At 54.4% G+C, this 14,533-nt stretch overlaps 1 protein-coding gene across 1 annotated transcript in view; it reads right to left on the bottom strand.

The window, feature by feature from the left end:
* The window catches only part of CABIN1 (calcineurin binding protein 1), a 172,723-nt gene that overhangs the window by 44,718 nt on the left and 113,472 nt on the right, over positions 1-14,533 (bottom strand). The window contains exon 29 of the mRNA XM_023508926.1: positions 10,230-10,343. Coding sequence (XP_023364694.1) covers positions 10,230-10,343 — 114 coding nt within the window. The remainder of the gene's footprint in view (positions 1-10,229; positions 10,344-14,533) is intronic.

The raw sequence follows: 14,533 nt of genomic DNA, 5'->3' as shown, positions 1-14,533 counted from the left end.
CCGAGCCTTTTGTTTTTTTTTTTAAATCCCATTGTGAGAGCAGAGGGCCTGGCTTGGCAGGAGTTTGCCTCTGTGCCCTGGTCCTATCAGGGCGTGGGCCTGGGCATCCTGTGGCCTTGTTCTGCCACCACTCCATGTCCTTCCCCCTCAGTGAGGTTATGCCACACCTTCCCAGGTGGGAAGTAGCCCTCAAAGAAGCAAGGATGGGACAGGGAGGACTTTGGTACTTGCACCAGACTGAACATGGGAGCTGCCCACGCTGGAAGCTGTGAAGTTCCACAAAGCCTATAGAACTCAGGACATAGGAAGGAAGGAGAGCTGGAGATAAGCTTAGAATCCACACAAAGTTTGCTAACTCTTTTATGACTCTTAAAAATAGGACCTCTTTTTCTCTGGAGAACTTGAAGTGTTTCTTTTGTTTACTCTGCTTGTACAATTGGCCCATAGATCATCTCAGCAATGCTAAAAATAGCACTATTGCTGCAATTCCTACTACAGCCAAGTAGCTTGTATTTCCTCAATTTAAACTTTTCCCTTTCTTTTCTGTCCTCTGATTCCCACTGTGGCACGACTTGCTGACAGGAGTACAGTGCTGCTGCACAGCTCGGGTGATCCTACTGAGGCCACAGCAGTTCAGGGAGGCCAGGTGACCTGCCTAGGTCACAGTCAGCAAGGGCAGGGCCAGGAGCAGAAGCCCAGCCTCTTTCCTCACCAGCAAGAGGAAAAGCTACAGCCAGTTCCAGACCATTTCAGCTAAGAAACAAATGACGCTAGTGCTGAGATCAGCCCTGGGGAAACAGGGGGACAATAAGCTGCACCCTCCCGCCCCTGCACAGGCCCATGTGGCATCTCCACCGAGGATGCCACTCTTCCCTCAGTGGTGTCCCAGCACCCTCTCCACAGGAGGGTAGACACACACATGCAGGACACACAGGGCACACAGGCCTGGAGTATCAGAGCAGAGCTGAGACCAGGCCTGCACCCACCCAGGCCACTTCCTGTACTCCCTGGCCTTACTCATCTGCCCCTCATCCCATCAGGCCATGGGCATTCTGGATCCTTCTTACTGCCCATCTCTGAAACTCGTCCACTGGCTGCCATTTCTACCCCACTGACTTAGTTCTAACACCTAAATTTTGGCTCAGGCGCCAACATGCTGTGTGGCTGAGTCTCCATTTTCTCCTCTGTAAGACAGGGACATGGCATCACCTATTTCCTGAGTTCTGAGGATACAACAAGCCACTGTGTGCAGACACACTGGATGCAGAGTTCCAGCACCCCAGGAGGGTGGTAGATAGGCAGCTGTCCCAGCGCCCTGGCCCCTGCCCCATCCCTGCAGTGCATTCACGGCAGGCTGGCGCCCCCTGTGGGAGGTGCTCCTCCACTGGCCTGGGTGGGCGGGGCCCAGCGGCAGCCAGTTACCAACCCTGTGGCTCCAGGAGGCCTCCCTGCTGAGCTGGTGGCACTGCCTGTGTCCCCACACTGCATCCTGGCCCTGTTGTTCTATCCTTCTCAGGCACATCCTCTGTCATCACCCTCCTCTGTCTTTCTCACACCGTCCATGCGTCCTCACCTCAGGTGATGTGGGCTTGGCTCTAGGAGGGGTAGGGACTTACTCAAGCCTCGGTGCCTCAAAAAAGCACATGTGCCAAAACGACTCCTGTGGGGGGCACAGGCTGGGCCTGGAACTTGCTGAGGAGGCCGGCCCTCTGTAGGGCTGGGCTACATGCTGAGCACAGGAGCACCTGGGAGGGACACCCCAGATGCAGAAACAACCCCACTGGCAGGTTGAGATGGGCCTGAACGTGGTCCTGAGGGAGGCCTAGGCCTACAGCAGGAGGGGCAAGAGAATGACAAGCAAGGTGCCAAAAAGGGAGGCAGGAGTTTGGGGGGACTTGTGGTTTCTACAAATTGGGGAGAGGGTAGCCCACCAGTCCTAGTTTCCATGATCCTCCCATCTATCCCAGTCTTGCCTCAAATCCACTGTAGCTCTGGGCTTTGTGGCACTAGCACTCAATGCTCCGTGCATCTGATCATCTGGCCCAGGGACCTATGAGGATTGCCTCCCAGTGGGAGGTGTCAGCCTGCTTTCAGACCATCAAGAGCAAGGGCGGGGCACGAGACTTTACCTGTGGAAGGGAGGCAGGACAAAGCAGGGCAAGGACACAAGTCTGTCACTCTTCTGCCCCTCCCCACTGCATGCCCACAGCAGACATCACTACTGGAACAGAGAGGTCACGTATGGCCTCTGAGTTCTGAGAGACATGATGGCACAGGCTGTGGGCCCTGGAGTCAGAATCCCAGTCTGGCCACTGGCTCGCTGCATGCTTGTGGGCCATTCCCTCAGCGTCTGCATCCCCCAAAGGGCCCTGGTCTGCCATGGTGAGTATCAGAAGCATACCTAACAGGTATCCCTTCTGTATCATTCTCTCCCAGCACCCAGAGCAGCTGAGTCAGCTGGGAAGTGGCCTTAGCCAGGCCTGAAAACGGCCCTAGGCACTGTAGCCCAAGGGGAGGAGGCAGACCTTTGACTAGCCCAGTGGGCAGAGATTTTTGAGGCAGGCACAGTGGTTCATGTTTGTAATCCTAGCACTCTGGGAGGCCAAGGCAGGAGGGTTGCTTGAAGCCAGGAGTTTGAGAACAGCTTCAGCAAGAGTGAGACTCCCATCTCTATAAAAAAATAGAAAAAGTCGCCAGGTGTGGCAGGTGCCTGTAGTCCCAACTACTTGGGAGGCTGAGGCAAGAGGATCCCTTCAACCCTGAAGACTAGGTTGCTGTGAGCTATGGTGAGGCTGCTGTACTCTAGCCTGAGTGATAGAACGAGATCCTGTCTTGAAAATATAAAATTGAATAAAAAATTTGGCTTTCACAGCCTAATCACCTCTCCAGCTGCCCAGTGAAGATGGTAATACTACACACACCTCACAGACATGCTGTGGGGCAGGGATCCTCAAACTGTGGCCTGCCGAGGACAGCCCGTTGGGTGTTTTTGCCACTGCTGCCTGTCCTGCTTAGCAGCCCACTTGTCCCGGGGCCCGCAGTCCAGCCCTCCAACAGTCTGAGGGACAGTGAACTGGCCCCCTGTTTAAAAAGTTTGAGGACCCCTGCTGTGGGGGACCGCAGGAGGCACCCTCAGTAAGCCCTAGTGAGTGCTTGTATCTGGGGACAGTCCTGCCACTGCTGCCATGGGCAGCTGCTCCCTACTGGGTCCCAAACAAGGTCAGATATGGCCAGGCTCAGATGCTCTGGTGCTGTAGGGACAGTGGCAGCCACCACTGTCATCACTCTCAGCCTCAAGAGCTCAAGCCCTGCATGGGTCTAGGGGCCTACTGTGGAGAGTGGTACAACTCAGCTAGCCAGCCACTCAGGGCCACATCAAACAGGCCTTGAGCCCAGCTAGCTAAGGGTGCAGTCCCAGCCCCAAAGGGCAGCCCTGTTTAGTCCCACAGCTCAGTCATTGGTCCTTATTGGCCTGGAATCTCAGCCTTACCTCCTAGAGCAGGGCTAGATGCCCATGTCCTCCAGCCTACCACCACCCCACCCTGCTTATCCAAACCATAGGCAAATTGGGTAGCAGTCTCACCTAGGACAGCTGGGCCAATCCCAGGGTAAGAACCAGCAGGCCCCTTGGCTATCCTCTCTCCCTCAAAACTGCCAGCCACAATGCATGGGCTTTAGTGCTAGACAGAGTAAGGTTCATATCCTTCCTCTAGCATGGACTGGTCATGGGACCTTGGGCAAGTACCTCCTGGTACCTCTGTGAAAAGGGGACTGATTAATGATCCAGCCTTGTGGACTGGCCTGCAGAGCTGAGCCCCATTGACACTGCAGCTGGCCCAGCATCTGGCACACAGTGGGTTTATATGAGGTCAACATGTGCCTTTAAGTATGGGCAAAAGAACAGGCAGAGGTGGAACAAGAATCAGCCACGACTGGTCTGGAGTGGGGAGAAGGGATATGGGACTACCTGGGGGCAAACCAGGCTCTTCTTGTCCCTATGTTCCCTGGGCCAATGACAGAGGGTGGGCAGGAACACACGGTGCCGATGGCCCTGGGGCTCATGTAACCCACTGGGAAGCGGGGTGGTGTGGGGCACCAGGAGCTGAGTGGACACCAGCACCTCTTTCCTGGGTCTTCACTGGCATCTGGAGGCAGAATCCACCTGCAGGCCCACCAGACACAATGCCTCTGGAGAGCCAGAGATGAGAGGAAGAGGGGGCAAGTCCGAGGGGCTAAGTCCAAGGGGCTGGCAGGGAGGGGGACAGATCTGGCCCTGCAATAGGAGGTGGATGTCTCAGGCACAGACCATGAGCTCTGGCCATGGGTTGAGCCAGGATGTACCTGTTCCCCCTGCTCTGGGGCTGCTGCTTCTTAGGAATTCATCCCAGGGAATTCTCTAGGGTAGGAGGAATTCACAGTCATAAGGCATGCCCTGCCTGCTGGGCACTGAGCCAGGGGGAGGTGTTAGGAGGGCAATGGCAATGCTGTTTTAGATGAGCTTCCCAGCTGGGGGTCTGCTGGGCTCCAACAGCTTCCTTCTGGACCACCAATTCTCCCTAAGGGGAACAGCCTTGGCTGAGGCCAGGTCTGGAAGGTGGGTCCACTGCACCTATCCTTCCCTAACACCTGCCATCAGCTTACTGAAAGGGAGTTGGAGAACTCTGCTAGGGTCACACAGCCAACTACTTGCAAGGAACAGAAGGGATAAAACTGATTCTTAACTGAAAAAGATGAAGTACCAGGGGCTTTAGAGACCTCCTCTCCTTTCCCCCAACCCTGGCTGGTATGGGGCACCAGGAACTGGGGGGAGACCAACAGCCAGTTCCTGATGCCCAGACATTGAGGGTCTTCTTCTCCACAGACCACATTAAGGCCCTTGCTGAGTCCTCAGGCTCCAAAGCTGGGGATGGCACACAGCACAGATCCCTTAAAGAGATCAATGCAGCTCCTGATGGACTGTACTGCTCATTAATTTAAGCAACACAAAGTCAGGACAAAAAACCACCAGGGCCTGTGTGGTGGCCACCAGGCAGGGGAGAGCATGCAGACACAGGGGACTGGATGCTGGCATGGGAAAGGGCTCAGTCTCCTTAGTTACTTGGGAAACACAGACTGAAGCCCTCTCAAGTTCTATGTGCTGGGGTGGGGAGGATAATAGCTGGGGAGGGAGCCTGGCCTGTGCTGCAGAACCACATGCCACTGTGTAGAAGCACTGGACCCGCAGGGCCTGTGTCCCAGCCTCCACCTTTAGGCATCTGATCTGGAGACTTTGGGCGAGGAAGGAGACCAGAAAAAGCAGTTTCTGTAACAGTAGAGAACTAACAACCACTCTTCCATTGGAACGAGGGCAGACGTCTACACTGGCAGACAGTACAGTGCCCTACGGCAGGGACTAGAGCCGCGGGAACATGTCCAGCATCCTTAGGCATCCCCTGAGGGGCCAGGCTGCATGGAAGGGGCCTGTGTGGTCGGCACATCTGCTGTGGCTGCTCTCCACAACTCAAACTGCTTGACTCAAGCCAGGGCAGGGCCTTGGGCTTCTGGAGGGCCCTGGCCAAGTGTTAATTGGGATCCCCCTGGCCCCTGCTTCTGTCACATCCCAGCATTGGCCTCTGGGATCAGTTGAGGGATACTGGGATTCACTGATGAGTCCCAAGGCCTCTGTGGAAGCACAATTTCTGGTCATAGGGTAAGTTGTGTGGCAGTGGGACATGTGCCAAGAGCTGCTGTTCACCTGTTGGGATCACCTGCCTATGTCAGCCAATGCCTGTGAGAGTCAAGTGAGGGGTGGTATGGTTTAGAGCTGAGATGTGCCCCAAATCTGTGCTCTTCTCAGTGACCCAGGGCTCTGGGACTGCCTACCTGAACAGCAGGCAAACCCCCCAGGGTGCAGAGCAGCTGTGGATGAGACACTGTGCACAGCCACAGCAGGGCAACACTTCCCCTCTGCTCTCTCAAACTCTGGCCACAGCCACTGCACACACTATACCAGCCTCAGACACAGGAGGCAATGCCAGCCTGGATCTCAGCTCCCTTTGCTTCTTTTGGAGACTGGAAACTGGGTTGAAACAAGAAAAAACCCGTGTGCTAAAATAAGCAAACATTCTGGGGAAGGAGGGAAAATCATCTCTGGCTTGGTTACTATGGGAATCACGTTTCTGAATCAACTACCAGATAGGGAAGTTTACCAGACAAAGCAGCCTGGCTTCAGCCCATGCAGGCCTGTGCCGGTAGTCCCACAAGTTTAGAAACAACCCCTTAGCTTCCACGGTGTTGGGAGACACCCAGCAGCACTACCACCCAGCTTTGGTACCTGCTTTCCTGGGCCCTTCTGCCCAGGGAGGCCTGCCCCTGCTCCTCCCTCTCTGCAGTCCCTTGAGCCTGGCATGGGCTCCGGAGAGGTCCTATAGCAGTACACTGCAGGCCCACCCCAGGCCTCAGTGCTGTCCTTGGCTACCTGTTCTGTGCACTTAGCCTGAGAAGCCATCACTGAATCACCTGGCTGCATTTCTTTTCTTTTCTTTTCTTTCCTTTCCTTTTCTTCCCTTCTTGAGACATGGTCTCTGTGGCCCTGGCTAGAGTGCAGTGGCATCATGATAGCTTACCACAACCTCAAACTCCTGGGCTCGAGCAATCCTCCTGCCTCAGCCTTCAAAACAGCTGGGACTACTATAGGTGTGTGCTGTATGTTACCATACCCAGCTAATTTTTTTCTATTTTTGGTAGAGATGGGGTCTTGCTCTTGCTCAGGGTGTTCTCAAACTCCTAACCTTGAGTGATCCTCCTACCTTGGCCTCCCAGATTGCTAGGATTATAGGCGTGAGCCACTGTTTCCAGCCTGGCCATGTGTCTTCTGCCAATCTCTCCCAATGCTGCAAAAGGACCAGCAGCAGGCCTGGACCAGGCCCTCTACCCGCAATGTCAAATGAGTCTGGCTCTGTTTTGGCAAAGACTAGACTTTTCTGCCTGGTGGGAGAGGAAAGGACCTCCCATCAGGGAAACTGACACAGAAATCTGAGGTCCCACTCATCCAACCCTCACACTCACCACTCCCCTGAGGGGGTCAAGAGTACTTCTAATTCTGGCCTCCCTCTCTAGCCCCCTTCTGGCTAAGCTTACCCACCCTGCCGGTGGGGGCTCTGCTTCCTGTCCCTCCCCTCTGGCAGCCTATGATGGCCCTGCACAAAGACATTCATACAGTGCTCTACCATGAGCCTTGAGCGTCCAGTAACCGAGGGCAGGGATCTCCCCGTCTCCCACACCCAGCACTGGCTAGACCTAGAGAATGTGCTAGGAGACCATCTATTAAGGGAAAAGGGATGAATGGAATTAATCCACAAACACTCAGTGAACCCCTCCCCTGGTCCAGCCTGGCCACATGGCAACAGCACCAAGACGCATACCCAAGAGGCTGGGAGAGCAAAGACTGGCTGTTGCTCACGTCTACCCATGCAGACTAGGCTAGTAACTACACAGACTGGGCCAGGAGAGCAGAGACCGGCCCTCGCCCACGTCCACCCATGCAGACTGGGCTGGGAGAGCAGAGACCAGCCCCTGCCCACGTCCACACATGCAGACTGAGCTGGGAGAGCAGAGACCAGCCCCTGCCCACGTCCACCCATGCAGACTGGGCTGGGAGAGCAGAGACCAGCCCCTGCCCATGCAGACTGGGTCAGGAGAGAGGGGACTGGCCTCTATTCACGTCTACCCATGCAGACTGGGCCGAGAGAGCAGAAACTGGCCCCTGCCCGCATCCACCCATGCAGACTGGGCCAGGAGAGCAGAGACTGGGCTCTGCTCATGTTTACCCACGCAGACTGGGCAGCAGCTATGGAGAGCACAATGCCCTGACCTCACATGAAAACTTCTAAGACTTAGTGTTGGAGGAAAAAGCAAGCTGCCAAAAAGCACACACATATACATGTGTCTAAAAGCTACAAGACAAACTTGTTTTAGTACACACATATTCAGAAACAAGTACAGCCCAGGGGCTCACAGAACTACCTCTGAGAAGAGTATCGTGCCTGGGGGTGGGCAGAGGGGTGTGTACTCTGCTGTGTGTGTGGACTGTTGGCACTGACGCTGTGATCCCAAATGACTCACACAGTCTTCAAAAACTGTCACATACACCGAAGGTAGCGGGTTCAAACCTGACCTGGGCCAGCTAAGCAACTGCAACAACAACAATAATAAAAATAGCCAGACACTGTGGCAGGCGCCTGTAGTCCCAGTTACTTGGGAGGCTGAGGCAAAGAGAACTGCTTAAGCCCAAGACTTTGAGGTTGCCATGAGCTGTGACGACACAGCACTCTACTGAGTACTGAGGGCGACATAGTGAGACTTTGTCTCAAAAAAAAAAATGTTAACATGATATCTTGATCAATTCTCATTTATTATGAATGAAACAAGATATCATTTTCATCTACTGAAAAGCAAATATTAAGAAGTTCAATAATACAGAGTGTTGACGAGATCTGAAAAAATGAGCCTAAGGTTAGCAGTGTAGACTGGATCTTAGAAGGTTGTTATCTATGAAGACTTTAAAGGCCCCAGAAACCTTCTGACCCAGGAATTCTATTTCTGGGAATTTATTCTAGAAATGGATTCCCACGAATGTGCAAGGATGCATATATATGAAACACTATTTGTAGTAACAGAGTAACAGTGCTGACCTGAGACCTGCCTGCTCAGCTCCTGTTCAGGTCAACCCCACCCTTTAGAGTCTCTGTAACAGGAATTAGGAATCAATAGGGGATGGGTAGGTAAACTGTGAGATACCCCTATTTTGAGAGTACTATGCATCTGTTAAAAACAGTGGTTAAGTCCTAAAACACTCTCTAAGAAAGTGGTTCGCAACCTTCCTAATGCCGTGACCCTTTAATATAGTTCCTCATGTTGTGGTGACCTCCAACCATAAAATTATTTTCGTTGCTACATCATGACTGTAATTTTGCTATTGTTATGAATTGTAATGTAAATAGCTGATATGCAGGAGACCCCTCAAATGGGTCACGACCCACAGGTTGAGAACCACTGCTCTAAGAGATGCTGCTAAGTGGGAACAGACAAGGGGTGGAAGCGTGTGTACTTCTGCCCTCTGTGCACATGTCCATACTGGTTTGTAGTATGGACACTGGTCCATCTACACTGGTTTGTAGATGGACAGTGTAATGTCCTCTGAAGGACAGGGTGGCTGCCTAGGCATGAGGGTGGGAGGGTGCCTCTCTTTCATGGCAAATCCCTTAGTGCTATACAGACTGATCACCAATGGTGCCTATCACTCATCTATAAAATACCAGCAGAGAGAGGGTGAGCAGATGCAGGGCTCCTAGGCTTTGGAGCTCCCACCCTGCCCCCAAAAGTTCCAGCCTGGAAGACAGCAGGAGCCACAGCCCCAGACACTCCCATCTGCTGGCTGGCTTAGTGGGGACCTGCCTGCCCACATGTCCTGAGAACCAGCCTTTGTCACACCCCTCCAGACCTGAGACCTGCCCTCCTCAGCTCCTGCTCAGGCCAACCCCACCCTTTGGAGTCTCTACAACAGGGAATTAGGAAAAATGGAAGAGAGCAGAGCTCAGAGGAGCTGTGACCTGCCAAAGCCACCCAGTTGGAAGCTGGCTATACTGGGAGGGGTGATGGAGAACAGATGAGGACTTAGAGATAGAGGCAAGTGAGGGAGGGCTGGGTCCAGGTGGGGTGTCTAGGAGGGGCACATGCAGGCCTCAGAGATGGAAGGCTGACAGGCCATATCCTGCTCAAGGAGTGGGTCTCCAACCAACACAGAATGTCAGGGCTGAATGGGCACTGAAAGCCCAGCACTGCCACACTTTTTATTTTTTGAGCAGTTAACCTGGATTTGTCAGAATGTCCTTGGTGTCCAAGACCACAGACCAGTGAGGGGGGCTGCTCCACAGGCCTGGAGCCCCTCTCACCACCGCCTGAGTGCCTTGGAACACGTGGGACTTCATAGAACAGACTAAGCTCATCCATGCCTCTCCCCACAGACCAGCAAACTGGAGCTAAGAGGGAGCAGCGACTTGCCAGAAGTCACTCAGCAAACACAGCCCCACAGCCGCATTCCCAAGCCTGGCAAACTCTCAACTGTGCCACCCTGCGTGGCCACACACCTGTGGCCCTGGGAACATCACCCAAAAGGTCAATTTGTGCACCTTCAGTGAAAAGCAGTGGCACCAAGCAGTCTCAGAAATCAACAAGGCAAAAGTACTCACATTGAAGAAATTGGTCTTGTTCCTCTCGCAGAAGAGCCCCTGTGCCGGCATGTGCTGCAGCTGTTGCCATGGGATACTGCTGCCTAGCAACACGTCGCGGGCCCACTGGAGGTTCTGAGGAAACAAGAAGTAGGTTGGAAGTGAGTGTGTGGGCTGCTCAGGCGTCCTCCTCCTTCCTGGCTGCACTGGCAAACCGCAATGAGCAGCGGCTCCTGCAGACATCGATCCCGCAGCTCTAGGTGGCTCTGGTCGTGGGCTTTGATCATCAGGCTGTGGGATGCACTTCTGGAAAGGATCTCTTCCTCGGTGCAGCTAGGAATATGGCCTCAGAATGCCCAAGGCAAGCACTGCCGAGGCCCTTGCCTGACCAAGCTCCCCTTCTCCCAGGGGAACTCCCACCAGTCCACATGGTAGCCCTGACTTGTCTGTCAGGGAGCAGCAGTGCTCTGTGCCTGTGACACTGCTTCTCAGGCTCAGAGGGCTGGGCTCCGGCCACAGTGCTCAAGAGGCTGCTCTCTGGCAATGGGCCTCCTGGTAGAATTCAGGCCTGGGGAACTGTAGCACAGGGTAAGAGGGTGGGCATGAGCTGGATGCCTCAGTGTTCTTGGGGACCATCTCACTGGCCTAGAGAGCAGGCTTTCCCCTCCAGCTGCCTGGCCAGCCACCCTCCCATCTTTGGTCTTCACAGTGGTGGCTAAGCATCCTACATGGGCCATCTTACCCTCAGCACTCAAGGCAGTGCTGTACTGTAAGGGAGCAGCTGGCAGCAGGCAGAGGTGGGCCTGGCACCGAGGACTACACAATACCAGGCCTCTACCCTTTCCACAGCACCCATCCTCCCTGGCCAAGCTGTCCTTCCCTGCCCCTCAGGTCCCTTGCTTGCCTTCCCTAGCTCTGGGCCTAGGCTTTCATTGCCTCACATCCTAGCGACTCTGAATACCCTCTCACTTCCTGGCCTATAAGCCTGTCGTCCTACCTGCTCCTATTTTGCTCACCCCTGGCCAGGGTAAATGTACTGAACCATTCCCTTCATTGCGCCTGTGTCTGCACAGAGGGCCACAACCCCAGGCTGCTGTGTGGACCAAGGGCAGGACCCCGCAGGCACGTGTGAAGGGCTTGCTGCTCTCTTGCTGAGAGCCTACCTTGGGCCTAGACACCTGCTTGGACACTCATCTGACTTGCCAGATCAGAAGCAGAGTCAACTCCACTGAATCAGGGAGAAGAGCCCTAAGCTGACAGTTCCTCTCTGGGGGAGGCTCAGCAGCAGTGTGCTGGGACATTTTTCCCTATAGCATTCATAAGTCTTTTAGGGCCTCAAGCACCAGTGGCCACAGCCATTCTTGGTCAGCAGATGGGGCTTCTTCCCTGCTAAGAGAACCCCTGCCTGCCCTACCTGAGGGGGAAGGAGAAGCAGGCAGAGCAGGGCACCTGGGCAGCAAGTCCTCAGATCCTTGAGCCACACCCTCAATCAGGAGCATAGTGACCACTCTGCTCCACACTCCTGGAGAAGGGTAAAATACACAGTCCTGGCCTTCAATGTTTAAACTCCAACACCCATGAGGAATAAGTTATAGTTCACACGCAAATGTCCTTGGCAATGCCCTACAGGACCCAGGCTACCATGTCCAGAAGTCTCCTGAGGGGGGTCATTAAGTCTCCGCACCCAACTGTGCCTGTAAGGCCACATACTCCTGCTCCACGGAGGGTCCCAAGAGGGGACAAGGAGGAGGTCAGCTGCAGAGAGATTTTTTTTTTTTTTTGAGATGGAGCCTCAAGCTATCCCCCTGGGTAGAGTGCCATGGCATCACGCTCACAGCAACCTCCAACTCCTGGGCTCAAGCGAGTCTCCTGCCTCAGCCTCCCAAGTAGCTGGGACCACAGGTGCCTGCCACAGTGCCCGGCCATTTTTTGGTTGCAGCCATCATTGGTGTTTGGCAGGCCCGGGCTGGGGATTCGAACCCACCACCTTAGGTGTATGCGGCTGGCGCCTTAGCCACTTGAGCCACAGGCGCCGAGCCAGCTGCAGAGAGATTGAGCGCAGAGTGGTGAAGACAAAGGTTGGTACAGGTGTGCTTGGTTAAAGGAATAAAATCCAAGATTAGCTCAAGCAAGCTCATCAGGGCTCGAAGAGAAAGGCCCAGGTGGCCCAGGGGCCAGGCAAGGGGCTTGCAATCTGCATCAGGGCCCAGCCATGAGCACTTGGTCTCAGAGACACTTGGTTTAAAGTGTCTCCCAAGGGACATCTGAGAGGCTCAACCCAGGCAGGCGTCCATCCCTGGTCTAATCCGCCATAGTTGGACTCACAGAAGGGGAGCGGGTCAGGAGACCATCACCTGCACTTCTAATACACAGGTGAGCCCACCTGACCACAGAGATAGGGAACAAAGGAGACCTATCTTTGACTCAGCCTGAGAAGGTCAGGAAGGCTCCCACAGTTAGTGACACAACTGGGCTGTGCTTTGTACAAGGATATTATGGGGCTCCTAGGGAACTCACGGAGGCAAGAGCCCAGACAGGCAGGTTAGCCAGAGCTGTGCCAAAGAGTTGGAGGGGATTAGATGTGGCCACTTGGGCCAATGGGAGCTAGGGATTGGGTGCAGGGAGGATCTGCTCTGATCACAGGCCTGAGGCCCAGAGCAGGGGCAGGCCATCCAGGGGCAGGCCATCCAGGGGCAGGCCATCCAGGGGCAGGCCATCCAGCACTCTTCCCCTGCTCTAGGCCCCCTGCCTAAATGCTGGGCTAAACCTCTCCTCCAGACAAGTGACCCCGTAAGATCAAAGCAGGGGCCTGGTCTGTGTTGCATAGGAGACCTGAGTAAAGTTACCCTAGAGCCAGGACCCCAAAGCTGCTTCAGGGGCTTCTTGGGGACTTGTGAGACGTGTCCAGAGGACCTCTTTAAGTAACAACAGTACAGGGAAGGGGGAGGATATGGGAAAACTTGGCTTGAAGAAGCATCTCCAGAGTAGCCATCATTTTCCTAAGAACATCAAGAAAATACAGCCTCCCAAAAGACTTCTTTCTGGCCACAGGAGAGAAAGCAGCCCCAGGGCCATGGTGGAGAGTCACAGAGCCTCTGCTTCCCTGCCTGGGCACCATACCGCATGCAGCCTGTGCCCTGGGGATGGGATGCACATTCCTCTGTGCCATTTTTTTCTACCACTCTATAGCTTCCTTCTCTACTCACACCTATACCAAGCCAGTCCTTCCCCCATATGGATCAGAGAGGGAGCAGGCAGCAGGAAAGGTTTCTGGGGCACTGGCAGACTGCAGAAAGCACTGGCCTACCAAACTTGACCTGGATTATAAATTAGACTCCTGCAGACTTGACCACAGAGCATGGTGGACGCTGCATTTCCCTGCTGTCTCCCAGGTCCACCACAGAAAGAGAGCCAATCAATGGCTAAGGAACAAAGTGTCTAGTCTCATGGGAACCCTTAGCTAATTTATGTCTAAGGCCCTAGATGAGAGCTGACAGGGTGGGGATCTGGCTGAGCAATCATGGGTCCCAGGCAGGCAGGGGACGGGAGGGGAGGGGGCAGGGATTGCGTAAGGTTCTTGCTGGGCCTCTACAAGGAGCAGGGGACCTGTGGCACAGCACACCTGTAGCAAGACAGCCTGCCCTGCAGTGTGCAGTGTGCTGAGGCTATATAATATAAGGCTGCCTGGCAGGGTACAGGGCCATGACTCCTTTTTTTTTTTTTTAATTTTAGAGACAGAGTTTCACTTTATCACCCTCGTACAGTGCCATGGCATCACAGCTCACAGCAACCTCCAGCTCTTGGGCTTAGCCAAGTCTCTTGCCTCAGCCTCCCGAGTAGCTGAGACAATTCAGGTGCCCGCCACAATGCCCAGCTATTTTTTGTTGCAATTTGGGTGGGGCCCAGTTTGAACCCACCACCCTCAGTATATGGGGCCAGTGCCCTACTCACTGAGCCACAGGTGCCGCCCAGCACCATGACTCTTCATCACACATCATCTCAGTTTACCAAAGAGGAAACTGACGCATGGAGAGATTCAAGAGCTTGCCTAAGGTCCCAGAGTCCCAGAGTGGCAGAGCTGACCTTGCACTCTTGTTCAGGCTAGAGCGACTGAGGCGTAGACTCTTCCCTTGCCCCCAACCTGTCCCCAACAGGTGGGCAAGTGACTGTACAAGTCTGTCTAGCACATGCTATGTGCTGGGCACTGACCTGCCACCCTCTCCCCGGCATGTGCAACCTGTCACCATACCACTGGCCTAGAACCCCCACCTCACAAGCACCTCTGAGGGAAAAGAACACATGGAGCTGGGCACCAGATTAACAGC

This window comes from Otolemur garnettii, unplaced genomic scaffold, assembly GCF_000181295.1.
Source record: "Otolemur garnettii isolate 467f Iridium unplaced genomic scaffold, OtoGar3 scaffold00292, whole genome shotgun sequence".
Taxonomy (NCBI): Eukaryota; Metazoa; Chordata; class Mammalia; order Primates; family Galagidae; genus Otolemur; species Otolemur garnettii.
Note: the sequence above shows the minus strand (reverse complement) of the source record. Positions and strands in the feature narration are given on the sequence as shown.